The sequence below is a fragment of the Balaenoptera ricei genome, chromosome 8 (genome assembly GCF_028023285.1).
Source record: "Balaenoptera ricei isolate mBalRic1 chromosome 8, mBalRic1.hap2, whole genome shotgun sequence".
Classification (NCBI taxonomy): Eukaryota; Metazoa; Chordata; class Mammalia; order Artiodactyla; family Balaenopteridae; genus Balaenoptera; species Balaenoptera ricei.
The window spans coordinates 40,145,418-40,170,802 of record NC_082646.1 but is presented as its reverse complement, the minus strand read 5'-3'; the positions used below and the strand labels follow the sequence as shown (position 1 = coordinate 40,170,802).

General features: G+C 37.3%; 1 protein-coding gene across 1 annotated transcript in view; it reads right to left on the bottom strand.

The window, feature by feature from the left end:
• MAML2 (mastermind like transcriptional coactivator 2) overlaps positions 1-25,385 on the bottom strand; it is a 360,589-nt gene that overhangs the window by 8,829 nt on the left and 326,375 nt on the right. Inside the window, exons 3-4 of the mRNA XM_059930545.1 lie at positions 6,591-6,794; positions 682-793 (exon numbers count right to left, since the gene is read on the bottom strand). Of these exons, the coding sequence (XP_059786528.1) occupies positions 682-793; positions 6,591-6,794 (316 nt within the window). The remainder of the gene's footprint in view (positions 1-681; positions 794-6,590; positions 6,795-25,385) is intronic.

The following is a 25,385-nucleotide window of genomic DNA, read 5'->3' as shown; positions in this document are numbered from 1 at the left end:
ATTGAAAACAAACACATGAAAGGATGCTCAACGTCACTAATCATTAGAGAAATGCAAATCAATGATACAATGAGGTATCACCTCACACCGGTCAGAATGGCTATCATCAAAAAATCTACAAACAATAAATGCTGGAGAGGGTGTGGAGAAAAGGGAACCCTCTTGCTTTATATTTTAAATGCAATCCACCTTTGGTATTTTTGCGAGACTTCCTAAAGACTTAATTTGCTTTTCAATTATTTTTTGGTGATAGGGCTATTTGTCTTAGGGAGATGAGCCCAAAGGTGGAGATGAAAAGATTGGGCACTATGCAAGTTACAAATGTGACTATGAGGGAGAAATGTCTGCTTACCTTACACTGTCTGGGTCAAGATATGCTGTTGGGAGGAGAATGGTTGAACCTAGCAGTTAGAAAATATTCATGCTTGTTTGACTCTCACAGGTAGTCCTGGGAGCAGTGAAATATGTGAATAAGGAACAAAAATAAGCAAGAAAAACTGATGAGTAGACTAAAATAAATTCCAGTTTGGTCTTGATCTGAAAGTTAAATGGGAGCTAGAGAAGGAGTCTAAGAAAGATGTTACAATTAAATATGAGATGGGGGAAGGAGGAAATACTAACAACTGAACAGTTTTCTTCTTTGCACAGTTATGATTTTTATTAATTTTTAAGAACACTTACCAGAATACTGAGCTGTTGGCTGCATATTGCCCACATTTCTTCTTTGGTCTTTATAATCTGGGGGTGGCCTTGTCAAATGTCTGTTTATCTGATCTTGTGGAGCAATTTTCTCCTTGAAAACACAAATGAAAACATATTAAACTGCATTGTTACTTTCTCAGTTGTAAAAATGTATAGATTCAAAAAAGTAAGAATATAAGAAAAATTTTGCAGTCATAGTTGCGAATCATGGATCTTAGTTTTTATTCATGATTTGCAGTCATAGTGGTGAATCGTGGACCTTATTTAGAGACAAAACTTTTCAATTTCAATTTCCTGCATGAAAGTGTAATTTCTACCTCTCCTTAACATTCAACATGTGTTTTGGGTCTTGTAACTACTCTCATTTTCTTTATTTTGCAATTAGCTTTCAGCGAGGACAAAATTTCTTTGAATTCTGAGATGAGGATTTCTAGTTTTGTTTTGTAGCACACCTGATATACTTTGGTACCTATATATAATTTTGGTCCTACCAAGTGTGTAAGGTGTAGGAATAAGTTTGCCAGATAAAGTGCAGGACACTCAGGCATTCTATGTTTTTATTTGCTAAATCTGGCAACCTGAGATTGGAGGAGATAACCTATCAGATACTGATACAGGCATTCTGTGCATATTATCTATTTTTTTCCCCCTCATAAACAACCATTGAAAGTAAGTATGGTTATTCCCACTTAAAAGATAAGGAAATGGAAGCTTCCTTAGGTTAAGTAACTTGCCCAAGATCACACAGTGGTAGAACCAAAACCAAATCCTGAGTCAAAAACTTAGGCTTTCCGGCCATACAACGCAAGGGCCTCTTGCTGCTTTGTTTCTCTGCACCCCATTCTCAGATACCAGTAATTTCCCAGTCTCCCTTCTTTTCTTCCTTGTGGAATCAGCCACCTTTAGATCTTTAGAGTAGGTGAGTTTGGGGGCTAACAGAGGAAACAAGGACATTCTTTTTATTTTGTCAGTGGCCTCAGCCAAAGACCACCAGGAATGTAGAGGGAAGAACAAATCTAACTCCGTATTAGATCTGGCCCTTTTCCTGTGCTTAGTTCTGCTGGTTCTATACCTTTTATAAAAGAATGTTGCCTACAGCCTGAAATATACAGGATAGCCTATTCTCAGGGCTCTGACCTTTAAGAGTCCATTCCTATAGAGATAGAAAGTTACAGAACAGAGAATAACATTTGTCTTGTTGGAGGTTTAGGGGAACATAGAGACTTGACCTACATGGATAGCTGCAAAAACAAAGGATTCTGACACCAAGAAGTTTACAACAACTAACAACTCCCCTCCCTCACCTTCCTTTAAAAGTCCTTTGCTGAAACCCTTCAAGGAGTTTGGGATTTTTTGGGCACAAGCCACCCTTCTCCTTGCAATGAATCTTTCTCTGGACCTGCAATAAACCTTTCTCTGCTCCAAACTCTGACGTTTTGGTTTGTTTGGCCTCGCTGTGTGTAGGGCACATGAATTTGCGTTCAGTAATAGGAACATACCTGTTGGGTTTATCACTCACTGGAGCGAGGAAGAAGGCACATCATGGGGGACCATAGGGTGTCTCAGCAGGAGCGTATTAGAAAGAACCTATTATAGGATTTGGGCTTTGACTGGGTGATTTAGGGAGGGTCTAAGGAAGCGAGGATTTGTTCTAGGTTGTAAGCTGTCAGAAAGTGAGGTTGATTCTATGACTGAGTAAAGAATTATTTGTCACTCATTTAGCAAAAGAGGGGAATTTTCCCTATTTTGTGAGTTGCACAGTGACCTTGTTTATGTCTGTTTTTAGACAAAATTATGAAGTGGCCTTCTTTTGTCTCATTTTATCATGGTCTCAGAGCAATCCTGTCTGAGCTTTGTGTTCTGTAAAATTGTTTATGTCCAACAGAGAACAAAATAGCCTGGCTGTGAGTGTTGTATCAGTTTTGGACATCAGGAGATTCTTTTTTTGTTTCTCAGTATGGATCAGGAAGTTTTTAGAATGGCTTCACTGAAACTTTGCATGAACCCCAAAGCAACCCCCTTTTTCGAAGATAAAAATAATTGGCATAGGTATACAGAGAACAATATAATTATAGAAAAGTCAGTAAATAGAAAAGAAAACCTTGTAACAGATGGGTTAATTAGATGGAAGCCAAATGTGGGCTGCCCAACTTAGAACCCACTTAAACCATGTATTTCTCAGTTTCCCAACAAATTCCAAACCTTCTAAGTAGAATAAATCTACTATAAGGGGAAAAAAGTGGCTTTAAAACAACAACAAACCAAATTCAAATTCTTGTTTCTAAGGAAAAAGACTTGAAAGACTCACAGGGATTTGGGGGCATCAAGTAATTCATATAAAACACAATTTTGATGAGCTAAGTGTAAACGAATCAGAAGCATATGGATTACATTTCTTTTAAATGTGGGTTTACAAATTAAGGGAAAAAGTGGTTGGTGAAACTCTTTCTGGTTTTGCCCAAACCCTGAATGTTTAAGAAACAGCTTGAGATGTTCCATGAACCCAAATGTGGCAATATGCAACCATTCCTGCTGTAAACTATTGTGCAAGCTGACAGTTTTGATTTTTATGCCAACATGGGGCTTTCTGAAATCTTCTCTTTTTCAAAAGCATCTATCGTATTTTCTTATGCAATTTAGGTGTTTCTGTTGTTTCTATTGTAGAAAACAGAATCCACGCATGTGTGTGAGCGATAATCAGGCCCTTGCTGCTCCATGAAAGACTAGATTTCAAATCTGGATTTATTTTTACATACGTTCAATCTACTTCTTGACTTTTTATTCTCCTGAGGGGTTATTTAGGTTGTTCAAAGTGTTAACATACACAGCTCTGGAAACTTGAGTTTCTTAAAGTACTTGTTCACGAACGAGTTAGACTTAATGGCCTTGCGCATGGACAAGAATTGCCACGCTGTCACTTTGTGCTGAGGGGCAGCAAAGACCAGACTTCAACACTCAATGGAGACTGCTCCATTTGCAAGAGAATGACATCCCCATTCTACGCAAGTGTAAACTCACAGGCCATCCCTGAGATTACTTATGTGCAACATGAAATTTAACTTCACAACTAATGTCTCATGATAACCCAATATCTTGGACCCAAAAGATATTGAAATATCTTAGAAATATAGAAATAATCTTCTGTTGCCCATATCTGTTCTGCTTCAGTTTCGCTATCTCAAAATGTAAAATATGGATAATTCTAGGACCTTTCTCATACTCCTATTGTAAGGATTAATCCTTTAATTCCGTAAAAGCGCAGCATGGTGCTTGGCACATAGTAGGTGCACAAAACGTGTTGGTAATTATGATGCCCATTGTAACAAGTACTACTCATCTCTCTTCTTTGTGCTTCATTGGTGGGAAAATAATAGAAAGTACGGGATAATACACTTTCATGAGAAAATGTCTCAATTTAGGAGCCTATGTGGCCTTGCCAACTGACTGCAAATGACTACAAAACATATGCTAATGTAAAGTGGCATCAAAGACTGTTTCTTCCTGGATATGCTAAAAAGCACAGGCACCCTCAATGTCCGCCAAACAAAAAGAAATGTGAATGGTTTATAAAAATCACAAAAACAGCAGCCTCATTCTCATTCATCTCTCACAGCTTAGCTACTGCCCTTTGCACCTGTCCCAGCGGTGACTCAACTGGGACTCCATGGGAGTTAGGACAGTGCCAGGACAGGACCCTCATGGAACGTTTCCTTGCCTTTTAATGAGAGCTGAGAATCCAGAAATTCAACCTCTGCCTGTTACAAGTCAACAAATTAGTAGTGTTGATGGGAATGATGGAAGTGTACCCAGTAAGCCAATCTTAGATTGTATGTTTTTCTCTTCTACTGGCCTTGTTTCTTAGCTATTTTGTTTATGAAGATCATAAAAAGGGAGGGAGTGGGTAGGAGGAGTGGAGATTTCAAAACTATGACTTATAGTAGAAATTAGTTGTGTCACTTAGCAATCCAGTCAGTGGTTCCCCTACAACTTAGGGCAACATGCAAGGTCACCTATAAGTTTATTTCTCACTATTCCTTGTTCAAGGTCAAATAAGTTTATTTCTCACTATTTCTTCTCACATGCTCTGGATTCCAAACTTAATTTCATTTGTCATTCCTTAAAAATCATAAAGGATTGTTATATTATGATTTGTACTTTTCACTATGCATTAAATATTTCATCATACAATCTCAAACTAACCAACTAACACACACCCAGGCTATACCTTTCGGTCACTGGCCCACTCTCCACCTAGAATTGTGGACCACTGTATCCATCAGAATCCTACAGTCCTTCAAAGTCAAAGTCAAATTTTATCTTTTCTGGGAGACTATCCTCAATCTCTCCAGGCTGGATTTTATCTTTCCCTCCGTTACATTTTCCCTCGCTATGTTTATACCTTTATTGTAATGCAAATCAAATCTGAATCTAGTGCTTCCTTGTTAAAAATGCTTTAAAGTCCTCTCCATTGCTTTTCTTTTTTTGTTTTTGTTTTTGGCCACACTGTGCATGCAGCTTGCAGCTTGCAGGGATCTTAGTTCCCTGACGAGGGATTGAACTGGGGCCCCCAGCAGTGGAAGTGCAGAGTCCTAACCACTGGACCTCCAGGGAATTCCCTTCCATTGCTTTTCGACAATATAAATTCTGATTTAGCAAGCTTTATCCTCTGGTCTCTGATCTCTGGCCTCCTAGCCTTTCACTTCCCTATCCTTGTGCACGTGACATGCCTCAGCAAATGTAATAATGTAGTATACTTTATTGTCCCTGAGTCTTTGAATATGCTGGTTCTTCTGGCTGGACCCTCCCCTGTTCTTCCCTCCATCTCCTACTTCACCTTCAGATCTTCAGTAGATATAACTTCCTCTCTGAAACCATTTCTGGTAATCCCACATCACAGCATTTAATCACATGTCTTACAATTGCCTATTTATTTGACATCCCCAGAGGGCTCTAAGCTCCTTAAGGACAAAGACAGGGTTGTCTTGTTTAGGGCTGTAGTCCCATTGTAAATTAGTAAATATTTACTGAATGAATTATACGCTTATCACACCCTGGGTTTCTGGCTCTTACTGCAAAGCTCCTGGAGTATAAATTTATTTTTTTTTAAATTTTATTTTCTGTGTACCTTGGCTCTATCAACCTGGAGATGGTTAACTTTGCCTCTTTCTTCTTTCATTTGGCCAAATAGTTTGAAGGGAAAGAATAAAATTTGGAGAAAAGGCTTTGGTCTTAGGAGGCAGAAAGGGTTTGGAGCAGTTGCTGAATGTATGAGTTTGAGAATATAGAAGGGACAAACAGATAAATAGTGAAGTAGGGTTAATGCTTGGGTAATGTGTGGGAAATAATGATCTTGCCTTTAAGGTAAGGCCACTTAAACGTGGTGAAAGTGGGAAATACATTTTCGGTTTCCTTAAAAAACATCTACTATTCTGAGATGCTTTATTTTGGAGGCCAAATTTTAAGTTTTGAAACTCCACACTGGCTTTTAAAGTTGCTTTAAAACACTTTCACCTCTAAAATCAGTTTGGATTTGAGTTGATTAAAGTTTTGTCCCCTATTTTCTGCCCCCTGGGGCTAGGGGAGAAGACTGGTTTCTTTTGCCTGATACCAATGCCCATGTTGGTGGTTCTAAACATTCCTGGGCTGGGCAGGGCTAGTCAGCCCAGGTGCTATGCATTCCAACTGTCCAGCAACTGGTAAATCAAGTTTTTTTTTTTTTCCTGCAGCACTTTACATGTATAGATTTAGCCTCTCTTACAGCCAGGACACCCTGGTGGCTGTCCCGTAGGTGGACACAGAGACAAGCACAGTAAGTAGAAATGGAAAATAATGAATTCCCTCTGTTGGGCCAATAGGTATGTGCAGTAGAAATTGGGAGAAAGTTTTACCGTGTCAACCAGCATCTGCTGCTGGAGGAGAAGCTGCTGTTTCTGTTCCATGATCTGCCTCTGTAGAGTCTGTTTCTTTCCCATCAATTGCTGATTCAACAGTGATTGCTGGGAGTTCATGTAACCACTTCCAGTGTTTGGATTTGAGCAGGGGTTGGGACTTGGACTGGGGCCTGTGTTCTGGCCTACCACAGAGTGTTGATCCTAAAAAAGAGAAGGGGAGGGGGTGGAAAGCTACTGTGAATTAAAAGAAAAAAAAAAAAACTTGCGCAAAGATCATAAGCTTAGATTCCAAACATTTTTCAACTTGTTAAGATCAAACGTGGTTAATGGGTTGGAGATCAGAGAATTGCTTTTCAAATGTAGAAGAAATAATTGCATATCACAGCAACCAAAGCAGTTTGTTTAATGACATTAGGGTACTAGAAAAGCTCCCACGTGACTCTGATGGTGGAACCTCCGCATTCCAGAAGGTATTTATGGCACGTCAAAGAAAATTACCATAAAAACATATGGCAAACCTCTCAATTGCTCAGGAACAAACACATCATAAAGTAACAAGTTCTTCCTTTTCCCTAAAGTTAGCCCATATCATTGCTGATCCTGCAATGAAAATCATTTCAATTCACGTGTTTAAAAGTTGAATAACCATTTTGGACAGAAGGGGCCTAGCTTTCTGTGATAAGGTAGGAAGACCTATGAGTTTCTGTTTCACAAACACTGAAACTTGTTAGGGACGTCACCTTTCAGAGACTTGTTAATTTTCCTCCCTGGTCAGTAAGTCGGGAATCTCAGTGCATTAATCAGTAAAAGAACACCAACTGACAATAGGGAAGTATTGGTCAAAGACTCACAATTGTGTACTAAATAATATTGGGTATTGGTGAATTGCCATTCTAATTTGAGGTCTCTACCAATGTTTAGGCATTGACAGGTCAGCACCCTGCAGGGCAGAAAGCTAAACCCAGCCAGGTGTTGTCACTAATTCCCAATGGTGTGTTTAGGATTGAGCTGTGCACTGTTGGGGTTACAAGAAAACTCCAAAGCATAGTCCTCATTTTGGAGAATTTATCATCTAATTAAGGAAGACATGACATGCTTACATGTAAAATACAAGAAAATACAGAATCAAGTTTTAGATTAAATGATACAAGTACTAAATGAAAGATCCTCCCACTTTGATGATACTCATCTAGGAAGCAGATGCCCGGGCAGGCCTTGCTCCAGAAATTCTGAGGCCACAGATAGGGTACCTACTCAGGTGATTCTAATGCTCATTGATCCAGGGAATGGTCTTTGAGAAACAGTAGCTATATGGGAGCAATAAAATCCAACTTTCATTCCCAGGTGGACTGGGTGAGGTTACAAGAGATTAAAAAGATAAAGCAACTCCCATGATGCCTGATGAGCAGTAAATAGTAGGTACTCCACTTGTGGACTTGCCTTCTCTTTCTTTAGTTATCTGCTGAACTACAAAAAAAAAAAAAAAAAAAAAAAAAAAAAAAGCCACCAGTTCAAAGCCTGGGGATGCAGGAAATGTGGTCTTGCTTTAATAATCCCTGGGGCTACAGAGCTCACCAACTGCCACAAGGAAAAGGGATACAAAATAATCCTAAAATGACCATGCACTGAGGTTTGTTACAGGCCAGTCATCGGGCTTAGCACTTTATGTGATTAATATCATTTCATCCTCCTAACAGAACAATGAGACAATGAGCAAGGACTATTATTTTCATCCTAATTTTGCAGATGAGAAACCTGCCTCAGAGAGATCACTTAGCTGTAAGTAGTTGAGGAAGATTTGAAGTCAGGCCTGTCTGACTCCAGAACTCCAGTTCTCAATCACTATCCTCTATTGTCTCTCAGTTGAGACAGGAAGAGTTGGGGAGAAAAAGCTTCCTACTGTAAATCTGGGTCAACGCATCTGTCCATGCAGCAAATGTGTATTGAGCACTCTTCGAAGGGGTCACCCTCAATCAGGCGCCTGGAAGGGAGTGTTATAGGGAGAAGGGCAGAGGTGTGGGGACTGGGAGGGGGTGGTCCTTCTCACCAGTTAATGAAAAATAATTAGAGTCAGCTCTGAGGTAGGAACATCCTCTGAGTAGCTGAAAGGAACTGTCCTTAACACATCTGCACTCAATGCCCAGTCAGATCTGTCAGCTTTAAATCCATCATGGCTCTTGGGAAAGGTTTCACCCCACATGTCCTACAAGCCACCAGGACTCTCCCTTGGAGTGTGCTTCTTTCATCTGGGTTAGGGGCTCAGCTCAGGGCCCTGATACTTGGTTCTTTGCTGTGCTATTTTTTATTTCTTAATATCCAATTATTTATTATATAGAGCAACCAATATAGATTTACTAAGTATTGTGTCTTAATTTCCTCATGTGTAAAATGAAGGTAATTACATTCGTGACATAAAACTGGCCAGATGAAATTTAGAACAGTTCTAGGCACTTAGTAGGTTCTAGATAAATTTTAGCAATTAATATTTTTCTTACTTATCTTTGTATTATTTTGTGTATGGCAGAGACATTATAGAAACAATTATTTTTGTGAAGGAGCTTATGGTGTAAGTGTACTTGACTGCACATGTGGTATGTTTGGCTCCCATCATTTTTTAAACACAGGTAGGCCCTTGTGCTCTCCAGTTGGCCACAGTCCCCACTATTCCTCATTTTATTATACCCACCCTTTTCCCTCATTTCTATTACTTGCTTGGCCCATGTAGGCATTTGAAGTTAAGATCTCTGGCTTATATTTTAAAGGTGACATACAGATGGCCAAAAGGCACATGAAAAGATGCTCAACATCGCTAATGATTAGAGAACTGCAAATCAAAACTAAAAAGAGGTATCACCTCACACTGGTCAGAATGGCCATCATCAAAAAGTCTACAAATAATAAATGCTGGAGAGGGTGTGGAGAAAAGGAAACTCTCTACACTGTTGGGAATGTAAACTGGTGCAGCCACTATGGAGAAGAGTATGGAGGTTCCTTAAAAAACTAAAAATAGAGTTACCGTATGATCCAGCAATCCCACTCCTGGGCATATATTTGGAAAAGGTGAAAACTCTAATTCAAAAACATATGTGCACCCCAATGTTCATAGCAGCACTATTTATAATAGCCAAGACATGGAAGCAACCTAAGTGTCCATCGACAGATGAATGGATACAGAAGATGTGACACATACACACACACACACGCACACACACACACACAATGGAATATTATTCAGCCATAAAAAAGAATGAAATAATGCCATTTGCAGCAACATGGATGTACCTAGAGATCATCATACTGAGTGAAGTAAGTCAGACAGAGAAAGACAAATGTCATATATCACTTATATGTGGAATCTAAAAAAATGATACAAATGAACTTATTTACAAAACAGAAACAGATTCACAGACATAGAAAACAAACTTATGGTTACCAAAGGAGAAAGGGGGTGGGATAAGGGGTAAATTAGGAGTCTGGCATCAGCAGATACACACTACTATACATAAAATAGATAAACAACAAGGTCCTACTGTATAGCACAGGGAATTATATTCAATATCTTGTAATAAACTATAATGGTTTATATAATATCTTGTATAAACTATATATATAACTGAATCACTTTGCTGTACACCAGAAACTAACACAACATTGTAAATCAACTATACTTCAATTAAAAAAAGAATCTCTGGCTTATATTTTACCTGGGAATCTAAGATACACACATCACAAAGCCCATGGACACACTCACTCAAAGTTACTGCATTAAAAAGCGATGCATAGTCATTTCCATTTGGTGGTATGATACCTACTAGTGCCTTAGGATTAAAATCCACATCTCCCAATGGCTCGTCTAGTCACCATGTATCCATCCATCCATTAATAAATTTGATAAATTTTACAGAATATCTACTATGTGACAGGCAGTTTTCTATTTTCTAAAGATCAAAAAAGTATTTACAAAGGGGAAAAATGAAGAGAAAGAAAAGAGGTGACAGAATGCTTACTGTTGGCAGAATCAGTGAACATCATCAAAATAATTTCCAGTGAAATCTGGAAAACTACCCTCTGCTAAGATTTATAAAAGATCTGCATGCCAAGAAAATGTAACTCTGTCTTTCTCTCTCTAATCAAACAGATGGACTGTACTAAATTTAGTTTCATTCCTTTACAATACCAAAAGATATTAAAATAAGAGATAAGCTCTCTTTTCGAATTTTGTAGATTTTCAAACCTTGTAGTTTTTAGCCCATGGGCCTTACCATGTACTCTACCATACACATTCTTTCCACTCATGATGGAAGTAATATTTGGCTGCTGCTACATTTTTTTGCCCTTATGTTAGCTGTGAAACACAAAACACCTCCTTACACAGGCTTGCTGTCATTGCCAAGATGTTGTGCAAACTTTAGTACATAAAATATTTTGAAAGAAAAATATGCTCCCATGCGTTGGCTTTGATTTCCATATTCAGCCTCACTCTTTGCCTTACACTCAGCCCATGTAGAACTTGACTTAATAGAAATCATCTGTTTCTCCCTCAGCACTCATTTTCTCCTCAGTTGCTTGTGAAGGCCATGGTAAAAATGGCACATCCTCAGCCCGTAGATGAAAGAGTATGTGTGTGTGTGTGTGTGTGTGTGTGTGTGTGGTTGTGAATGAATTAGGCTATTTTTACTGATGTAGTCTTTTATATGCTAGAAAACTCAGATTTCTAGAGTCTCTTTCAAATCATGAACTTGAATGATCTTTCACTTTGTGTGTGGTTTTTTTTTCTGTTTCTACCAATAAATTACGGTATTTGATGCTAACATACAAAACAGGCTTCTAATCCTATCATCCTGGGATTTAATATACATTTACATTTAATATGCACTTATAGATAGTTTTCCACATCTATGTGAGTGTGTGTGTATGTGTGTGATGTGTATTTAAGATTTTGAAGTTCTTTTATAGTATTGGCTAAGCCACTGAGTTAGGGTAGTACGCCAAGTGCTTAAATATGATAAAAGCTTCTTAATCCTTGTTTTAATCCAGCACAGGACTGCTAGACCAATGAAAGCATTTCTGTATCTTTTTAATAAAATTCTGCCAATAATCAAGCTATATCTGTAGAATTATTATCTTCACTCTACTCTTAATCATTCATTCAACAGATATTTGTTGAGCATCTATTGGGTTCGCCAAAAAGTTCATTGGGTCAGTGAATACATTGTTCAATAAAATTCTTGGTGAAAATGAAAAATGTGTCTTTTATTTTTACTTCAAACCAAATGAACTTTTTGGCCAACCCAATATTATACATCATGCATTCTTCAGGCCTTAGGGATCAAAGACCCCTCAGCCTGCTGGAAAATTCTGCAGCGTGTCTATACTTCCAAGTTTTCCAACTGGACTATGGATGGGAAATTTATTTTCCAGAACGGTCTCAAGGATGTTAGGAGACCATTTGGTAAATCATGTATATGATGACCAAACCTTTTAGCTGGATAAATCAAAACATGCTCACAAGTGAGTGGCAGTGTGTAAGGTTGATTTACATTTATAGGAAGCTGGATGCATATTTTAATGTATGGAAAATATGGTAAATGAATGCTTTCCCAAATGTGTTACTTTGTTGACTTAAGAGCTTGTCCATGGATCAGCACAGAAAGTACTAACTTAACAAGATCACAAACCATGTCTCTAAAATCTGGCAGAAAATTAAGGGAACTCCTGAACTCTTTAAAATGGAAAACCCTTTTCCTTAGAGGACAAATTACCTGTCCTTCTTCTTATCACCTGCATTTCTCTTAAAGCCATTTTTAAGTCCTTTTGAAAAGAATGTCCAAATTAAAAATTAGAAACAAACCTCATTATTCTAGCCCTAACAGTGAATTCACCAATACCGTCTTCTTTAAAAGTTCAGGCATAAATATTTAAAGAAAGAGTATGTATGAAGAAAACCTTGTAAATCTCAGTAACAAACACCAGAGTGTAGGCCTGGCCCCTAGGTCTGACTTTGATAAAATGGCTCTGTAAATCATGGTCAATATGTGAGATATCTTTTTAAAAAATGTTAACTAATAAAAATGCTAGGATTGCCTGTTTCATTTTAATGGAATGTGAGGGTTCTGTGAAGTAGGTTGATTTCAGCAAAAGGTAAAATGGGGTCCAATTAGACATGTCCTAAAGCAGCAAACAAAAATACCCCTGGTTTCACTGAAGTATGCTGAAATATTAATACTCACTGAATTCAGTCAGTTTTACTATTAAAGCAGTTTTGTGGGCTGAACAGTGACATAGAAAGTTTCACAAAGCAAGCAGTTATCAGACAAGTATTGTTCTCTTAATATTAAAAAAAAAAACCTCTAAAAAATATTTGTCTTGTTTTGGGCATCTGGGTAAAATGGCTCTCTGTTTCTCTTATTTTGGAAGGGGAATATATAATGGATTTTTTCCCCACAAAAATGAAGTAATGTAAGTTACTTGGGATCCATGAGAGTATTTTGGCGTGGAATGACTGCCCTTTCTTTTTCTTGGCTTCCAGAGCTAGGCATCTGCAATTTGCAAAACAAATTCAAGATAAAGTACCCAGCTGGGCAAGTCTGTACAGTAGATCTCACAAACTGATTTGCTATTCAATCTTTCTCCCCCTCCCCCCAGCTTGTCTCTTTCCCTCTTTTCTTCTTTCCCTGTCTCCATGAACTAACTGCTCAACTGTTCCTCCAGGCTATTCATCTTCTGAACTGTCTGCTTATGAAGCCATTTATTTATCTCTATGCCTGAGAAACAAGTTGCCTTAACTGTTTCAGATTCCCTACAAGATGGCAGGCCCACTTAAGTTATTTATTTGGGGCATGGATGGTGAGGTGGCTGGGAGTGGCTAAAATAAATGAAAAGTTATTGTTTGACACAGCAACAATAATAACAGTGACAACAAAACAATGATCAGGAAATCATCCAGGAAACAACTTTTAAACAGAACGACTGAAGGGATAAAACACTGCTGTCTTCAGGTTTCCAGTCCTTTATTTATTTATTTATTTATTTATCTATTTTTTTTCCAGTCATTTATTTCAAGAGTCGTTAAACTATGACATGACCAGTCAAATCCAACTTGCTACCTTTTTTGGTAAATAAAATTTAATTGGAACATAGCCATACACATTCATTTATATATTGTCTGTGGCTGCTTCCCCACTACGACAGAGCTGAATAGCTGTGGCAGAGACCTTATGACCCACAAGCCTAAAATATTTACTATCTAGCCCTCTATGGAAAAAATTTTCTGACTCTTGCTCTATTTGGCTGTACTAGCCAAGTCAGGCTAAGTACTTTGGTCTTTTACATTAAATTGATAAAATGCCTTAGAGAAAAGTACCCAGCAGTTCTTGGAAGGAACAGGCAAGTTGAGAATAAAAAATATCTATAATGACATCTGTTCACAATAGCCCTTCACTCCAGCCACCATTACAAACAGCAGAAACTGAAAAGCAACTTATACATCTTTTATCCAACTGCATTTTACAGTTGAAGACACTGCCCAGAAAGGTTAAGGAATTGACTTGTACAAAGTCACAAAACCTAACGAAAAGATGAAGAACGATATCCAAATCCAGGAAAATACGTTAAGGAGAAATGAATGGAATAAAGTCTATTTGCTTGAGAGAACTATAGCTTGTCTGATAGAACTGGCTTGCAGGGGTGAGGGGGGTAGGGGAGATGTTGAAACGTAGAATATGAAAACACAGAAGGATGTATTTAGATTAGTATTTTCTTTATGCTTTGCAACTCTGAACAGTAGCTGCTTTTCTCATCTATTTTATAGGGCGTTTTTCTTCGCTTGTTCAGAACATTCTCCTTCACCCTGCAGGGAAACCCTGATCATATGTTTATAATCTGTTTGGTTCAAATGATTAGAATAAGTTTGTGGTCACTGTAGAGTTCATCCTTCAGAGGTTACCTAATTTTCAAGTCACCAGGACACTGTGTCTATTCTTAGCCTCTGGGGTGGACACTTGTTATGGGTTGGCACAGAAGAACAGTTCCATGAGCGAGGAAGCAGCATTTAGGTGGGAGAGTGGCCAGGAACAAAACGTCAGTGGGTCAGGGTGGAGTGGGAAGAGTTTGGTAACTCAGGGGAAGGAATGAGAAATTTTTCTTAAAAGAGAAACTTTTCAACTTTAGAAGGGTTCTTTGTGGCAGACCTGAAATTTCTGCTCTGTAAGTTAGCTTTTTGCTTTCTGCCCCTAGAGCAGTGGTTTCAAACTTTTCGTTGGATAACAGTGCCTTTTGAGGCTTTCACAAAGCTATGGATTCTGTCTCTTCTCCCCTCCCCTCAAGTACACATACAACTAACAAGTTTGTTTACAATTTCAGGGAGCTTACAAATCTTCTAAACATTCACAGACCATCAACAGACGTCAGGTTGAGAACTCCACCTCCCATCCCTCAAAGGTTAGTGTTTATGAAAGAAATGAAATGCTTTTCCCCTTGAGTACGTCCTCTACACTGCACATCCAGGTTAAAACCATTCACGCCTCCTCATTGCCTTTGGAATCAAGTCCAAACTCCCAAAAATGGTATAGAAATAAGCCCCTCTATATCTGGCTTCTGCATCTTTCCTCCCGTTTCATCTCTCAACACGTCCTTTCTTCACTTTATACTATAGTGATATTAAAACACTCGCAATTCTCCAGTCTCACAGAGCTCTTTCTCCTCTCCACAGTTTTGATGTGTTCACATCCTCTCTGCCTGGAACACTCTTGCCCTGCCCCTCCCTACCAAGTAAACACCCACTCATTCTAGGCTCAGCTCAGATGTCCTTTTTTCAGGGAGTCTTCTCTGACCTCCCAAGGCTGTTGAGTGTCCTCTTCTGTGCTTCCCTAAAAGCTAGTACAGATCCACTAGGTAGCATTTGTCACTCTCTATCACAATTGCTTGTTTGCTTATATCTATCTCCCATTATAAATGCTTGGAGGGCTGGGATGTTCATCATGAAATTCGCAGGGTACAGTTGACTTCCCATAAATGTTTTTTTTTTTTTGTATAAATAAATACATGAATAAATGAAGCAGTGCAAACTAGAAAATGGGGACAGAACTTGCTGTAAGGCACATGGGATGAAAATGCTAGCACTTTTCAAAGGCAACTGGAAAACCAGTGCAGGACAGAAGGCAAAGGTTGAGCAAAGTTGTTAAATCCAGTGTTGCTTTAATGGGTGTGCCAGCTTAGAGGGGCCCAGGGCATAAAGGACGTGTTAGGAAGGAAAAGAGCTAGGGGTGAGTGATAGTGGAGATCATGACGATGATGATAATAATGACAATGACTCCGTGCCTTTGTTGTAAGGATGGAGGAAGGCACACTGATGGAGTACAATTTCTACAAACAGTTACCATTTTCTTTTTTCTTTTTTTAAATTTTTATTTATGGCTGTGTTGGGTCTTCGTTTCTGTGCGAGGGCTTTCTCTAGTTGTGGCAAGCGGAGGCCACTCTTCATCGCGGTGCGCGGGCCTCTCACTATCGCGGCCTCTCTTGTTGCGGAGCACAGGCTCCAGACGCGCAGGCTCAGTAGTTGTGGCTCACGGGCCCAGCCGCTCCGCGGCATGTGGGATCTTCCCAGACCAGGGCTCAGAACCCGTGTCCCCTGCATTGGCAGGCAGATTCTCAACCACTGCGCCACCAGGGAAGCCCCAGTTACCATTTTTTAAAAGCTATGTGCCAGGCCATGTGTTGAAGGCTTGACATTTATTACTTTAATCTTCACAATAATTCTAACTATGATTCCCACTTTAAAGATGAGGTTATAGGTTAAGAAATTTGGCTTTTTTTTACACGTATGCCTTTAAAATGCAAAATACTTTGAAGGCATAATAAAATAAGGTAAAAGTCAAATTATTTAAAAATATCTCTCTGTTCTATTATAAAACCAATTTGAATGGATAGGCAGCAATAGTGAAAATAGTCATTCTGGGATCAGACAAAACTAGGTTCAAATCCCAGCTCCACTTTTTTCAGAGTTGTATGTGGTCATAATATTTACCTCAAAGGGTGGTAGTTAAGAACGAATGACATAGAGTAAGTGAAGTGCTTAGTATATTAGTATCAGGTATGCAATAGACGTGAAAAATATTAATATTTCCTCTTAAGTCAGTTTGATATTTACTGAACGTAAATATAAACACACACACAAGGCATAGGGCTAAATAATATACAATTTCTGATTGTCAGATAGTGAGGAGAGTGTGGTGTTTGTAATAATACCAGCAATAAACCAACAAGCAATAATCATCCAAAGATGTGCTCAGTGCCTCAAACTTAGCGATAGCTAACTATTATCACCACTGCCTCCACCAACTAAAAGAAAATTAGGAACTTGTGTTTAAGCGTAATTTTATCCTTTGTTGAATTTACTCTATATATTGTGTTGATATTAATCCCCTCTTCTTTCTTTGGTATAATGCATAATTATATTAAGCTTATAACTCATCTTTACAAAAACATTTATTTCAAAGGGACATACGTTAGGAACCAGTTTTATACACTACGCTTGTGCTAGTCCTCTAGAAATGTTTGGAAGGTACTATGGTTTTGGATGGGGTAAGTTATCAGCATTTTCTGTTCTAATTAAACATGAAGGCGATCCATTAGCAAGTAGTAATGAAGAATAAAGAAGGGATAAACGACACCACAGTTCAAAAGGAAGAAAATCCTTTTTAAAGGGTTGGTTCTTAAATCAAAATGATGTTCAAATTATACATGAAACAAATCTGGAACTTTTAAGATTCGATTTCCAAAGATGGCTTCTAATACCTTGAAAAAACTATAAGATTTTTCCTTTGCAAACAAAACAAAAGTCAATATGGAATTTTGACTCTGGAATTTCATGTTAATCAAAATTTTATAGACTACTTTTAGCTTTTTTCTCTTTAAGATGGAGAAGTGAGAAACCTAAGAAAATTCTCACACATCTCATGTGATATCTCATGACAAAATACTATAATGATGAAAAATGCTGCCTCTGTAGTCAAACTGCCTGGGTTTAAATATTTCCTCCATAACTTACTAATTGTTCTTGGGCAAGTTATAAAAGTCTCTATGTCTCAGTTTCTTAACTATTAAGGGGTAAATAACAATGCCTTCATCATACGATTGCTGTGTTGGCTTAAATAAGATCATGTAGGTAAAATATGTTGCACAGTTTCTGGCTCAGAGCAGGTATACAAGAAAAGTTAGCACCTATTTTACATTATTATTTTCTTTTACAATTTTGACTTCTTCTTATTGGGTGGGCCAAAAAGTGCCTTCGGTTTTTTGAGTAAAAATAAAAGACACGTTTTTCATTTTCACCAAGAATGTTATCGAACAATGTATTCACCCTTTTGTTCCCCTACCTTCTGCCGTTTTTCAGGCAACTTCATAATTCCATCTTCCAAAAACTTTTTATCTTTTGAGCAAAGAACTGTTCCAGGTGACTTTTACAGTCTTCCAGGGAATTGAAATTTTTTCCATTACGAGAATTTTGTAAAGACCAAAATAAATGGAAATCCGAAGGTGCAGTGTCTGGTGAATATGGCAGATGAATCAGAACTTCCAAGCCAAGTTGTGACATTTTTTGCCTGGTCACCGAAGAAACATGCAGTCTTGCGTTATCCTGATGGAAAATTATGTGTTTTCTATTGACTAATTCTGGATGCTTTTCGTCGAGTGCTGCTTTCAGTTGGTCTAATTGGGAGCAGTACTTGTTGGAATTAATGGTTTGGTTTTCCGGAAGTTGCTCATAATAGAGGACTCCCTTCCAATCCCACTGTATACACAACATCACCTTCTTTGGATGAAGACCGGCCTTTGGTGTGGTTGGTGGTGGTTCATTTCACTTGCCCCATGATCTCTTCCGTCCCACATTATCGTACAGTATCAACTTTTCATTGCTCGTCACAATTTGTTTTAAAAACGGAATGCTTTCATTACATTTAAGTAGAGAATCACATGCGGAAATACGGTCAAGAAGGTTTTCTCACTTAACTTATGTGGAACCCAAACATCAAAGTGATGAACATAACCAAGCTGGTGCAAATGATTTTCGATGCTTGATTTGGATATTTTGAGTATGTCAGCTATCTCCTGCGTGGTATAACATTGATTGTTCTCAATTATTATTTTCATTTCATTACTATCAACTTCAACTGGTCTACCCGACTCTGGAGCATCGTCCAGCGATAAATCTCCAGCACAAAACTTTGCAAACCACTTTTGACACGTTTGATCAGTCACAGCACCTTCTCCACACACTGCACAAATCTTTTGTTTTGCATTTCAGTTGCGTTTTTACCTTTCTTGAAATAATAAAGCATAACATACTGAAAATGTTGCTTTTTTTTCTTCCATCTTCAATATTAAAATGGCTACACAAAAATTCACCAATTTTGATAAGTTTTTTAAAATGCACGCTGATATGGCAGCTGTCACATACAATCTAACAAAATTGTTTCGAATGAAGTTAAAGACAACTAAGTGCTACCAGAGCCATCTTACGGAAAAAAACGAATGAACATTTTGGCCCACCCAATACTTACACACTACGACATTCTTTCATTGATTCTTATAGCCATCTGTTTCCTGTGACCTGTGAACCTTGTTAATTTCGTAGTCTTCTCTTCTAAGCTCTCTAGGCTTTATTTTCTCCAACTTTAAGATAAGGGAGTTAGGTTAAAATCTCTAAGTTCCATTCTAGTGCTAGAATAGTTGAAATTCCATTTATATAGAATCAAGGTGACCATAGATATCACCATGATGAAATAATTTGATTTATTTTTTCCATTGAGTCTCAAATGCAACCTAACGATATGACATGCAGTGGTTTTGCATATAATGAACAAATACTAGATTGATCCAGGTGGGGAGTGGGGAATCAAACTGGTTATCTTCTTCTGAACTGATTGAATCGAGCTTGGGGATGGAAATGTTGAAAAATGTATTAAACCGAATTCTGGACCTGTTCATATACTTCCATGTGGAAGGCACAATATAGAACTATATAGCGTTGCTAATAATATCTGTCTTAACTGAACTGATTCTGTAGAAGGGTCTGTATTTTTCCCTGATTCTGCAAAATATATCTACAAAATATTTTGCTAGAGGTAATTTTTGTGCTTTGAATATCCATTCTGCACTAAAATATACAAAATGTACTGACCTACACAGTAGCCTACAAATTCCGACATTATCTCCTCTTATGAGAACAGAGAGAATACCTTGGTTATTGCAGGTTATCTAACAGACATAGAAATTTAAATCCACTGATACAGTATAGTGACTATGGTCAAGGTCCTCTAATGTGTCCATCTACTCTAATGTGACATGATAAGCTATTTTTGAATGTATTATTATAATGACCACAAAAGACATTTAAAAAGGAGCCATCTGTTCTCTGTTAAATGTAGTCCTGAAGTCTCCCTTGGATTAGCAAAACAAGCCACTAAATACTTCAGTGGGACTTCAGAAAAGCTGAGTTCTCCCTAATAATCAGTATGGGATGAACTTCAAAAGATTAGAGGTTTCACTTGGATCAACTCCCAGAAAATCAGGTTATTTACCACATCTTATTTATGCAAACTATACAAACACATTCTGATCTGCAGAGTACCAAAATAATGTTTTAGAAAAATGATAACCTTAAATGAAAAGTCTACTATGGAAGAATGAGGAAGGTCAACTTTCTTTGGTCTGATTATCTTGTCTGTCTACATTAGTCAAATCAGCTGTACAACTATTACCAGATCTGCTGTTACTTAATGGCTACGAATCTAGAAAGATGTACCTAAAATTTCTATTAATTATGTTGAGTAACAACATAAGGGATGTCTAACACACATAAACAGTATTTTAGCTTCTCTGTTTCTGTTGTTTGGAATTACAAGGTGGAGTAGAGAGTCTAAATTATTTTTAGATGTCAACCACTTTTTAGGACATTTTTTCAACTACAAGGATTTCTAGTACAACTTTGGGTTCACAAGCTGACTCTTCATATTAATTCGTTTGAATAGAGAATTCAGAAAAATGTAGGTCTAGTTTGGTACCTGTTCAACATTGGTGACTGGTGTTGCTTAAGTCCCAAATATATTTTGTGTTTATTTTATAGAATATATAAATTATTTATTTACATGTATCTTTTCTCTTACTACACTATTATTATTTCAAGAAAATGGACTGTTTTATTCATCTGTGCATTCCCACCAGCACACATAAGCCTGACATAACAAAGATATATTTGTATATATATATTGTATATATATTGTATATGTTTGTTGTTAAATAAATAGTAAATAATTACTTGAAAATCGGATAAACTTAATTTATAACATGATTTGCAATTATTTAGCTGTTATTAGAAAGTAACATGGATATCAAAAATTTCAGTGAAAGACAAATATCAGTATCAAATATCATATAAAATGCTTTGCCCAAGAATATTTGTCAGTTCCAGATACTATAAAATCTTTTCATGATTAAAACCTTGAACTTAAATTTAGCACGTACAGAGTTATATGAACTTTTAACCTTTTTTTTCTCAGCAATCTGGGTAGGTTGATTGTATTGGATTCTGTGACTTGTAACTGGAAACAGATCCTTGATTTGAACATAACTGTCCAGTGATTTTTCAACTGGGTAAACATTTGTGGCTTATGTTCCTAACTGCTGATCAGAAGAGAATGCAGGAAGGGAGACTGATATATTGTACAGTTTCCAATGTTTACATTGTTTTGCATTTTCCAGATCCATGTGGTACTTTTTAAAAGGACGTACATCTGGGACTGCAGCAGCTCTTCAGCTGCTGGCTGGATCCAAGTAACAGTTCATTTAGTCTATATCTGAGCATTTCTGAATATTTAAATCAAACTGTGACTAAATTTGAGCCAATTGGATTCCCTTTATAATTTGAAAATATTGTTATCTAGCCTTCCACATAAGAAAAATAAACACAAAAATAATTTTAAAAATTTCTATCTTGTCCATAAACTTAACAGAACTTGGGCCAAGTATGTGAAATGCCACAACATTGAATATCATGGAAACTTAAAATCAGTCAACTATTTTTTTTTTTTTTTGGCCTATGTATTGCCAAACAATTGGCTTGCAAAAGTTATTTAACTAAACTAACTGATTCAACCAGTTGTTTTGGTATTAGTAGGACCCAGCTTAATTATCTTATCCAAGGACTTAATTTGCCTGATAGATTTTTAGTTGAAGTTCATCATATTTATCTAGTCTTTGCCAGGTCTTGACTTTAGTTTTCTCCTTGTAGACACAGCTGTACTGACACCCTGAGACTCTAGCATCATTTTTAAAAGTTGCTTTTTTTTAGATATTGGGCAAGCATTAGTATTCCATTTTAGAAAGGTAGTTAAATTAATAGTATTTTGAGAGCTTATTAAGCTTAAAGTATTTTGAGTTCTTTAGAAACAAAATAACACTGTTGTTATTATTATCATTATTATTTTGGCCACACCACATGGCCTGTGGGACCTTAGTTCCCCAACCAGGGGTCAAACCCGGGCCGCCACAATGAAAGCTACAGTCCTAATCACTGGACCAGGGAATTCCCCAAAATAACACTGTTAGATGTAACGTTTAGATGTAACGTTAATGTAGCTATCTAGATCATATGAAAGAAAGGAAAATTCAGTTCCTTTAAAATAAATACCTATCACTTAATGCTAAAGATGATCATTCTGTTGTACCACAGTCCTTCTATACCCCAATGCTGCAACTTTTTCTTGGCCTTTCAAACATCTGAATATTTTTCTCATAAATTTTCTTTACCTTAATCATTTTTTTGGCAGCTGGGTTCATGGTTTTCTCCCAGGTAATGACATTCATTTATATACTCTGCTATAAGTTTCCATGCCAAGAAGGTGCTAATCTTTGGATTTTACCTGATCCTTGGTCATAAAAGAAAGTGGGATGGTCACTGTTTTTAGAGGAAAAGCAATAAATCTGGATAATACAGTTTATTTTAGTAACTTAATTGTATTTATTATTTATAAGACATTAAAGAGAGGCTATTGGTATGTGCTGAATAACTTTTAGTCAAATTTAACGACAGTGGAACTAACTTGTGTACTTTACTACACTGGTCTTCAGAGGGTAGAAGAAAACAACATGGGCATTGATATATGGTTCCTTCAGTTCCTAGGGAAGCCATGAAAAGTATGGTAATTTACCTGTAAGCATCTATTACAGTAAAGGAAGGCAGTAGTGTTTCTATTTAAATGCAAATAATAATTCACAATGTTGTATAGAGAGTGATTTATTTTGATATATATATATATTTTCCCCCAGGATTTTAGGCTAGCTACTAGATATATTGCCCAAGGACATCTGTTCAAGGATCTACCTTACAAAATAGTCAAGTATTCCTTAGCGTTTATATCTCTGGTCAAGGATGAAAAAACAATCAGGCCTACCAAGATTTATAAAGCATGTCTTATTGAAAGATATTCCTCAGTGGGTTTCAGTTCCATCAACGGAATCAGGAACAATTTGTAGCTTTGGGGATAATCCACTTACTGCAAATTGTAATATGTCTTAAATAACCAAACCAACTATAATTATCATTATCATTGTAAACCTCCTGATTTCTGTCTCAATTTAGGATATTTCCCCATTGTAACGTCAACACATAAATGCTGTGGTCAGAGAAAATTTACATTCTATATCTTTAATTACATGTGGATACATATATAAACATAGAGGCAAGACTATGAAGATTGAAGTGTTTACAGGTTATATATATTGTGACTATTTTGCCAAGCAAACTGGATTTCTATTTAGAGATTTAAATGAAAAACTGGTTTTCCTGTCTGGGAGGACTTAGAGCAAATCAACGGGGAGATGCAGGAACTGATCAACTGGCCTTTCCTAGGTCCCTTCCTACCTTTATGTGCAGGGGACACTCTGGAAGAGGCAGGTCCCTGGGTTCTACAGGATCGTTTCTGATGTCAATGGAACATTCATAGTTACCTGTAGATTAGGTAGGGACATAGGATGCCAACAGAGGCCGTATTTTAGATTGCTGGAGGTCCAAACAGTCCCTACTCAACTCCCCTGATTACACTGTGGATGAGTTAAGGGGACTAGAGAATAAAAAGGAGAGAGGAATAGGGACACATAATATTTTGAACTAAATAGTTACATATGATATAAACCAGAAGAAAAGTTGCTTCATGCAGACTCAAAAAACTATAGCAGGCTTTATTTGTCAAAGAGAAGTTGTTTTGGCTAGGGGGCAGTAGTCATAATCTGAGAATATCACCCACAGTGTTAGTTATTCTATATCTTTTAGTACTTTCACATAAGTATATATTTATAAAGTAACTTCATGATAATGATGCAATGATGTTTTTTATAGTTTTAGAGTCTTTTAAAGTCACATCAACCCAGAAGAATAATTTTTTACATTTAAAAATAGCATTTTTTTCCTCCTGTAAAATATTCCATTGATCTTTTATAGCAGTGAAATAAAGATTCAAAAATGGTTATGCAAAAGTCCATAAGTGAACTAGTCAATGACAGAATAAGTGCAATTTTTTCCTTAGCCTTTAGGAAAATGCCAATACACACTTCAGCCTTTCACACGATTTGGTGGTTAAGCATTTGGTTTGCAAGACACACCTCAGTATTTTATTTACTGAAGGCAAGAGAAAGGGTAACACAACTTTAAATTTTCATTTCTGAATATCTGTGTCTGCCAAAAAGATGTGCATGTGTGTGGCTGGGGGAGAGTCTTTATATCATTACTTCCTTAAAATCTACTTTTTTTATTATCAAAGTTCTCTGGGTTTTTTTTTGTTTGCTAAAATCTCACATGCTATAATTCAGCTGAGACAAACTCCTGGATATCTGTCCTCTATTTTGGGGCTGGAGTAACATTTGGTAAACAGAATGTCCAGAGCCTCTTCTTACAGCACCACTAGCAGGCACTGTTAGAGCATTTTCATTCAAGTTTGTTCTACTTGGGCAAAAAGGGAACAGTGGCTTATATCCACTGAGGATCAGTGAACACAATCTCATAGCAACAGACACCAAAACAGTCCCTCATTACAAGCCTTGTCCAACAATCAAGTCTTTAACGAGAACAAAGGTTGACAGTGATTAATCATTAAGCAGTTCCTTGTTCCTTGCTGCACGTGTTCTCAGCAGCCTCCCGCAGAGGCAGTCTGGCATATTTCCTGTCTCTGTGCTCCACTGTGCCATGTCTGAAGGGACGCCCAGGCAGCCTCTCACTATTTTAATTCCAAATGCTCCAAACATCTACAGAGTTTCTATGTGCACATGTCTTGACTTTTATTCTGAGCCTGGCAGACTCTGAATGGATATAGGGAGTGAGAACATAATAAGCCGTTAACTCCACATCTGCTTACTAGATTATGTTCAAAGACGGTATAAGAAATTGATTAAACACTGTTTTCTGGAATAAACCTTTGAAATCTGTTTGTTTCCTTAAGCAACACGATGGTAAGTTGATATAATTTAGTTGCGTAGTGAACGTAAGATAACTTCACTACTGTTTCTACATAAAAATAGCTTCTGTGTCGACAAAGCATCATGCTTTGATAAACAATAAAAATATTTTCAGAAATCCTCCTTCAAATAATTCTGTTTCACAAAGCAACAGAGTTGTAATGTTAACTAACATTGTTATCATTTTATTCAAGGCTCTTCTTTGTTGTGTTTTTTAATTACTTGACTAGGTACTATTTATTGATCTTAGCTGGTCATGCAGTGGTATATGCATTCATCTTAATAGAT